At 32.3% G+C, this 8,765-nt stretch overlaps 1 protein-coding gene across 1 annotated transcript; it reads right to left on the reverse strand.

The window, feature by feature from the left end:
* On the reverse strand, window positions 1-3,048 carry LOC145564028 (uncharacterized). Its single transcript, XM_081624392.1, has 12 exons — window positions 2,927-3,048; window positions 2,716-2,835; window positions 2,408-2,543; window positions 2,121-2,291; window positions 1,865-2,020; window positions 1,686-1,792; window positions 1,498-1,588; window positions 1,260-1,401; window positions 971-1,130; window positions 761-877; window positions 549-675; window positions 1-459 (listed from the first exon to the last, which is right to left on the reverse strand). The coding sequence occupies exons 2-12, from the start codon at window positions 2,769-2,771 to the stop codon at window positions 217-219; spliced, it is 1,506 nt and encodes a 501-aa protein (XP_081480518.1). The 5' UTR covers window positions 2,772-2,835; window positions 2,927-3,048; the 3' UTR covers window positions 1-216.
* Between the last annotated feature and the right edge of the window lie 5,717 nt (window positions 3,049-8,765).

Here is an 8,765-nt window from a genome sequence, read left to right on the forward strand (position 1 = left end):
TTTAGCTCTATGCTTCTAGTACATCTTTTTACTAGCTAGTTAATAAACTATATATACAAATTCTAGACTATGTAAATGCCTTTTCCATCAAAATACCCCTACCACGTAAAATAGACAAATACATAACTAAACAAATCATACAATTTGCTTACAATGTTGAACATGATCAGTGAGTAATTGACCATATTCAATCTATAGACCTTGTGAAATCATACATCAAGTTGTTCGAGGGGGACCTTCAAAACGAATATAATCATACATGACTCCGAAGAAAGGCGATTCATGTTTAGCTTGCGTCAGATATATGGTATTGTTCCCAGCACGTAGCCATTCGCTTGGAACATCAACATTTAATAGTCTGTACAACCCATGGATACCATGTCTAGCAATCGCGTTATCTGTGCCCATTACCATGGTTGTAAAGTGGGGAATGCTCAGCTCTGGATTATTGAATCGTACCTATGAAAACCATAAAAGCGGTGTTAATATGGCAAGACCAACTTGTGTTAGCATATACAGAAAAGTAAAAGGCGGTGGTTGTTTCCTACTTGCAATTCTGCTCTAGTGGTTGAAGCCAAAGCAATTCGTAGAGTATAGTTTGAGGATGGGATCACATCTTGAAGCGCGAATATAATCTGCCATGTAGTAGGTTTAAATGTATTATTTCCTGTTCTCCTGCAATTTGTAGACGTACATGTTAAATTTCTATCCACAACAACCAAAATCAACATGTTCAAAGTGATCAGGCTGAACGATTTACCTAGTGACCTGGGCAAAAAACCAGTCTCTATGATAATCACTTTCCCCAATGGTGTATATGAGATCGTTATCAGGATACAGCTCAGCATATCTTTCCCAAAGACCATATTGCCTGAATCTGTCGAATCAGAAATATTCTTTATAAGTGAATGAGCTTTTGAGAGATTGATAGAGGTAACTAGGATAAATGAGAAGCAACTGAAGAGCTTACTTGTTATGATCACTATCGGTGTAAAGTTTGTTTACAAATAAGCTATTTGGCTGAGGAACATAAAACTCCAATGCAGTGCGGTCTGGAAAGCCTATTTGCCAAAATGTCGGTCCATTTCTCAGTGGCTCGTACACAAGATCACCTAATTGGATTACGGAACCTGGTGTTGAGAAAAAGAAATCTCAATTATTATCTACTCATCCAAATTTTGGACAGAATTTGATCCAAATTGTTAAAGCACCAAATAAGCTAGTTGACATCTACAGGATCAAAAGTCGTAGTAAAAAACCTGGAACAATTCTGATGTCTTCAATATATATGTAATCTCCAATGAAACCAGGAACCCATGCAAACAAGTTGTAAACACCTTCACGAATGCCCTTGATTATAAAACCTCCATTACGATCTGCTCGAGTCCAAAACTGATAACCCTGATACAAATAATTCAAAATTATTCCTATTTCAATTTTCTACATTGCTGATTCATAAAAGTTAAGCAATTGGTAATTCCTTGTCCAAATTTCTACCTTTGTTTCGGTTTGCCAAGATCCTGCTTCACCGGGTGCAGCAAGTCCAATCCAAGCATAACTCCCAGCCATCATTGTCCTCATTTTATACCTGGAATAAGGAATGATATTACAATAATCATATGAAATTAATGTAAAAATATTTGTGATGACAATTGAAACAAAAGAAAGAGCTACATGGCACAAACCTTTCATGGATAAACAACCGACCAAATACAAAACCGCGCTCAACAGACTTAGGGAAGTCTTTGGATAATGGGAATTCGTAAGGCCAGCTTCTAGTTTCTTGTGTCATCTGCTTCAAAAACAAGTCATAGGCAGTAATATAAAACTAAACACCAAAAACAGAGATTTATACAGTATTTACCTGGTGCTTTGCATCATCCCAGAGTTCATGGAAATCTCTATCTAAAGAAACTGAATTTAGATGAATATAATAAGGCCCAAACACCTTTTTCCATGGTTCCCCTTCTTGGAACGACATGGTCACATCATAACCAGCATAGTGTGCACTGTGAAACATCTGTTACAGAGAAATTTAATATCTTATAGATGTAACTCAAAGTTTATACAGGGTACGAATTTTCCATTATGATTTTGAATTACTGATAAAGGATACTCACAGCTAATGAAGTTGGACCGACATGGGATGTGAGATCTTGCTTGACAGGTCCTGCAGAACGAAACTCATTGCTCGGAGTAATAATCCAGAACCCGACTTGTGGATCAAATGATATCCAACCATGCACCTTATTGTCCTTATCCTCACATGAGTACTGGTACTTATCATCCACCTGATGTTCATTTGCCAAACATGACATTTAAAGGTTTCACAATTGAGCGCAATAATTTATAAAATCTGGAAAACAGAGAAGCTACAAAAGCTATATTGGTAATTTCCTTCGAATACCTCGCCTCTCAAATCTGGATTAGTGGGATTGGTCAAAAGCACAGCCTCCTTAAAGGCAAGGGGCAGGCCGGATTCGCGATCCTCTGGCATAGGCATGATCCTTTGCCTATCATCAGATATAGCCATATAATGAAACCTGTAAAACACATTCCAAAGTACTAAAATTCATCATACTCGCCATCATTGAAAATAACCCTGTCAGATTAAGTAATTCCAATGAGTCAAGCTACATATCTACTTTGTAGCTGTTTATGCTTTTTTAATACAAAATGCAGTGAAATTCAGTACAAGTGATATTGTATTAATACCTTGATTGATCAAGCTTATACACAGTCCTGATTTGGAAGATATTTGCTGCAGGCATTCCTTCTTCGCGGTCCAAAATTGCATATGCATAGAACCCGGAGGATCCTCGAAGCACTATATACCTGATAATAAATTTGCACACAAATATCATGTATCACTTTATTGAATTCCAAAGAAAAAGTGTACTGGTTGTTTGTTAGATCATATCTATACCTTCTGTCTACATTAGCAGGTATTCTCCAAACTTCTGATTTGTTCCATGTAGTTGAATCCCATTCATATGTAAATGAAACTTCAACTTGATCCTCATTTTCTACTATCACATTTAATTTCGATCCGAGTAACCTGAATTAAACATTGTTTAAATAAGAATATTTCCTTAAAATTTTGCTAAATGAAGAGAAAATATTACAGTTAAGTAGTTGACAATTTACCAGTCAGTGCCAGAGTAACCTTTTGTATCCCAAACTACATCCCAATACCTATATATGAAAACATTAGCATTAACATTAACATTAGGGTAGCATCGCGTTTATATAAAAATGTTACATTTAACATATGAAATAATGTAATTACAAAGCAGATAAATTGATTTATAAATTTGTTTCAAAATAATAATTAAAAAAAAAAAAAAAAATTTGATTTATAGATCAAATTACGCTATGAAGTATGAACATGTATGACTATCAACTCTGGCAGAGTAATAAAGCGTTGTTTTGTAATTGAGAGCAATACAAGTGGTGCATACCCTCTATTTGATTCGTGGTTACGATTTTCAAGCACATTGTGCACTCCACCGTAGCTAACTCCTATCAAATAGCCTTCAGGATTCGCAATTGTGAGTTGCAAAATTCCATTGTCGATCACCACCTGAAACAAATGATTAAGCTGATAAACATCGACTCGTATGGTGTAAATACGTTCGTGAACAATCTTGGTCAAATTGACCTTATAAAGTTAGGAAGTGCAGCAAAGTTCATATCTAGGGAAAGAGGATGGAAAATGGATAAATAGACATTAATACAAATCTAATAAGATTACATTACCCTACCAACTTGAAACCCACCCCAACACCAATCTAAAAAACCCACAACAATAAAAAAAAAAATAATAATAATAATAAAAAAGTGAAATTGAAGTATTCATAATTGAATTTAATCTTTAAAACCTCAATTGTAGCAATGGTGATTGTGATGAATCAATTAGAGAAGGAAAGAGGAGAGCGGTGGCGAGGTGGTAGGAAGGTGGCGACGCCTTTGCGGGGTGGAGGCGACTAGAGGCGGTGGTGTGATTGGTGGTGGCACCATGAAAGTGAGTGTGAAGTGTGGTCACTGTGGTGTACAAGGTGGGCTGAAGCCTGAACGGTAAAAGAGGAAGATATGTTTTGTGTTTGGAATTTCCTTTGTGTTTTAAAATAAAGTTAGGCTATACTTCTAAACTAAATTAGGTGCTATCCGGGACTGACCGAACACAACCTGATTTACGCAGGGATACCAAGCTCACTTCAACTTGTGAAAACTAACCTAATTCGTTAAACCCATCTAGGGATGCTTATGATGTGAGTCGAGTTCAAGTTTTGGGGTATCTCGACTCGACTCGTTAACAACGAGTCAAACTTAATCGAGTTTTGACCAAGTCAAGATTTAAGAAATATACATATGATGATATGAGTACATAAATGTTATATATTTATTAACTATTATTGTAAAATAAAGGTTTTTGAATCAAGATATTTTTATTTTTATAAAAAATAATGTACAAAGGATTCCAAGTTTTTCACGAGTTTTCGAGTCGAGAATTGAACTACTCGACTCATTAACATTTCGAGTCAATCTCGAGCTTGAGTCGAGCTCATTAGAGTCGAGTTTTGACCAAGTCAAACTCGAGTAGCCCACGAGTTGTCTCATCTCATAAGCACCCCTAAACTCACCCGACATAGCCCAACCAATCTATGAACAAAAGAGTCACTCCCGGTGATTGTATTAGTATTATCTTATTATTTATGTTATTGATTATTAGATCTTACATCCATTTTGAAATATCAAAATTAGATATTTGACCCTAATTCACCTGGCTTGTCTGCCCGTCTGACCCACTTGCTCACCTAGCCCGCTACCTGCCTAATCCGTGACCCAGCTTACAATATATGTTCATTCGACCTAGCCTGTGACTTAGTCCACCCCAACCCAATCTGGGCCGGTCTTGTTTAACCCAACACAAAAGCCAGCCCGTATGGTGGCCACCTCTACTGCTTGGCGTCTGTAGACCAAACTAACAAGTAAAATGTTTAAAATAAAAAAGTGTAACAACAAAAATAATGGGAAGAGACGGAAGACTTGCCTCTTTGTCCTTGACGATTAAGGAGACTCCAGGAGATATATGGTCATCATTTACGTGTTTTCCACTGCACATCCAACACAATTGAAACAAAATAAAGTCACTCGACTACTCCTAAATCCTAATAAATTCAACGCACAAATTCAATAAAAAGGTGAAACGGTGGTAGAAAAGAGAGAAGCATGGTTAAAAACAATTAATTTCTACTCATTGTGAATTTTAAGGACCAATAATATTCAATATATATGTTGACAGAATGTTTCCAAATTAAAAATAATTGAGGCATTCCGATTTTTTTGACTTTTCTAATCTTTATACCTAGTTTTCTCATTATAGGGTTGTATACTTGTGTATTTCGTAATGAAACAATGTTACAGATTTGGATTTTTACATACAAACACATCAATTCACACCCACTCCTTTTGTTTTAGCATAACAGCAACATTTTTGCTAATACACATGTATATACATGACTTTAACTATTGTATTAATATTTGTAATTTTATACTCCTTTCGTTCCTCATTGATAATCACTTATAGCCAATTTTAAATCCCAAAATGATAGTTTCATTTGCTTTTCTCAAGTACCATTGATATTAATTTTTTTTTACCAAAATTCTCTCCAATTTACAACAATATATAAGCAAATTTAACTTTCTCATGTAAATTTTGATTTTTTCGTATTTTTTTTTACTTTATCTCTACTTTTTTGCATACCTAATGTAAATTTATCTTTCCAATGTAATTTTTACTACTTTTTATTTATGTATATTAATTCCCGTAAAAATTTTCCATAAGAGACTATCAATAAGGGACGGAGGGAGTATTATTAAGAAGTGAAGTATAAAAGGTTAATATAATAAAAATATACTTGAAAATTAATCTAAATGTATTTTACATGCATGTCAATAATGTTTTTTTTTAGTATATTAGTAAAAAGTATAGTTAAAGTAAATTTATAAATAGTACAAAAGTCAAATTATTGAAATTTTTTTTTTTTGGTGATAATAAGTTTGCTTTTAATTTTGAGGGATGTTTGTCTTAATATTTTTACACTTTTTAACTACTCCGTGTAGACTTGTGGTTATTAGTCTTATTACAGATTCGAAATAATTATTACGAAGTACTAGATACATTTTTCCTAAATAGTACGAAGTATGGAGTAAAGTTTTTTTTTCTATGCTGAAGATGGAGTACAATATAAGTTTGAGAATTTATGACAAATCAATGTTAATTAGTTAATTAATTGAGAGTGAGGGATAATTCAAGTAGTTAGAGCTTTTCTCCCGATTCCAGAATATCATGGGATCGATTCTCGTCCCTGTCCTTATGACTCTCTAATATATATATATATATATATATATATATATATATATATATATATATATATATATATATATATATATATATATATATATATATAATTAAACCTTAATCCTTCATTATTTTTAATTTTCTTGCCTTAGAGCTACTAGCGATCTTGCATATATCATTTTCCAACAAAAGGTCTCACACTTTTAACTACCTCGTGTACTTTGAAGCTGTTATCATCACAGAGTTCACAATAAATTGGTAAACTAAAGTAAAAGGGAGGGATTAGACCGATTAGTTATCAACTCTTATATCTCCTTTCTACTTTTGACTTTTACGGCATTGCATATATTATACTCCCTTCGTTTCAATATGATAGTCGTATATGAAATTAATTACATAAAATAAGAAAATAAGAATATTTGAAATCTAACATTAAACTCAAAAACAATTCATAAATAGTTTTGCCTTATTTAAATTATTTTGATTTTTTTAGGAAACCGTCAAACATAATTGCATAATTCAAGGGAATAATTTCTTTACTTAGAGTCATATCATCAATTCACAATCAGTTAATTAAACCAATCAAAATTTAATATGTATAAAATAGGAAATAAAAAATAAGTTTAAAGTAGAATACATTCAATATGGGTAGATCTTTTTAAAACGCCAAAAATAGTATATGGGACTAACAAATTGAAACGGATGGAGTTTTTTTTTTTTATTTGACGGGTCATATATTAATTGTTTGTTTATTAGGCCCCATTCACTCCACCTTATTTTTGCTAAACTGAAATTATTTTTGCTGAAATGAAATTATTTTTACTTAATTTCTATTATATTTTTTCTTTAATTTTACTGATTTTTACCGAACTTAAATTATTTTTATTGAACTGTAATTATATTTGCTGAACTGTATTTATATTTAGTGAACTGAAATTAATTTTACTAAATATTATTTTTTTTAAGGCAAAGTGAATTGGGCCTTACTAATATGCTTTAAATATTACTCCCTCCGTCCCTTAATTAAATTCCTACTTCTATCATTTATTTTTCACATAATAGAGAGAAGTAGGAATCTAATTAAGGGACGGAGGGGGTATAATTATTGGTAAAATAATTTTACACTAGAAGTACAGTATTGAAGTAGAATAGGGAATTTGGTCATATTCATTAGATTCCTCAATGAAATCATCAGACTTCTTAACCAATAAAAGCAATTCATAAATAAAGTATAAAAATATTAATTGTATATGGTTACAATTAATGATAATTGAATTGAGTTTGAATATATCAATTGTAATTGGTTAGAATTAATGATAAAAAAGAGTACGCAAAAGGATTTATTTGGGTTAATTTCATCCCATTACCACAAATTTGTAACCAAATCATCAATTTTTTTCAAGAATTTCAACTTCAACAATTTATATTCTCTTGAATACGGAGTAGTGTTTTTGAGTTGGATAGGAACTTTGAAGTTGGTGTTTTTCATTTGAAATCTATTGGAAAGGAATCGAACTCTCTCATTTTAATTACTTCGTATATGATTACAAAAACATAAAAATTATGATTAAGACATCAATTATAGATAAAGGTGGAGGGAATAGGTTTCTCAATTTCTATAATCAAAGCACCGTAGGAAATGGAAATTACTAAGTACAAGTATATTTTTAAGTGAGGAAAAAAAAATACTTTTCTATAGTTTCGCTTTTCACTTTTAGCTCCAAAAGTTTGACCATAAAGCTCTCTCATTTTTAGTCAACTTATTGCAATTAAAATTGAATGAAGAAAGTATATACCATAATAGTTTTTTTAATTAACTATACTAGGTTAGGTCCCGTACCATGCACAGTTATTTTAATTACTATCTTTTGTACTCCGTAAAAGATTATTTATTTCCTTATTAATCCGTACTTAATTGCGTATAACATAAAAAAGGTAAATATTATTGCTTGTTTATTTGCCTGACAAAAAAACTTCTCTTTTAAATAAATTCCTTAAATAAAATTTTCAAATTTTAAAAAATACTAAAGACACACCAGAAAATGACACGTGTCATTGATGGTGTGTCTTTTAGTATATAAAAAAATTGTAAAAGCCGGCTAGGGCAGACACCTTATAAACCTTAGTGACTTCGCCACTATCATAAGGTTAATCATATATAAGAGAAAAATAACAATAACCTAACCAAAACTAGCCTAACGGGTTTTGACATATACAGAATAATCTAAGATAATATTAAAAAAGAATATATTAGAAGGCGATAGCCGCCTAAACACACGTATAGCCTATATAATACGGTAAGAATACGTAAATAGTAGTGTTAAATATTAATGGAATAATAATGCGTATAACTTGGCTATGAACGCAAAGTCACCGGCTTTATAGTAAGTGGGATGACTTC

The sequence above is a fragment of the Chenopodium album genome, chromosome 10 (assembly GCF_948465745.1).
Source record: "Chenopodium album chromosome 10, dcCheAlbu1.1, whole genome shotgun sequence".
Classification (NCBI taxonomy): Eukaryota; Viridiplantae; Streptophyta; class Magnoliopsida; order Caryophyllales; family Amaranthaceae; genus Chenopodium; species Chenopodium album.

What these genes read in the sequence shown, in the direction of transcription:
- LOC145564028 (XM_081624392.1), bottom strand. Translation starts at nt 2,771, where the DNA reads ATGCCTGCAGCAAATATCTTCCAAATCAGGACTGTGTATAAGCTTGAT. An exon ending in GGGATGATGCAAAGCACCAG is followed by an intron (nt 1,793 to 1,864) that starts GTAAATACTGTA and finishes TTTTTGAAGCAG; the next exon opens with ATGACACAAGAAACTAGAAG. An exon ending in ACCGATAGTGATCATAACAA is followed by an intron (nt 878 to 970) that starts GTAAGCTCTTCA and finishes CTGATTCGACAG; the next exon opens with ATTCAGGCAATATGGTCTTT.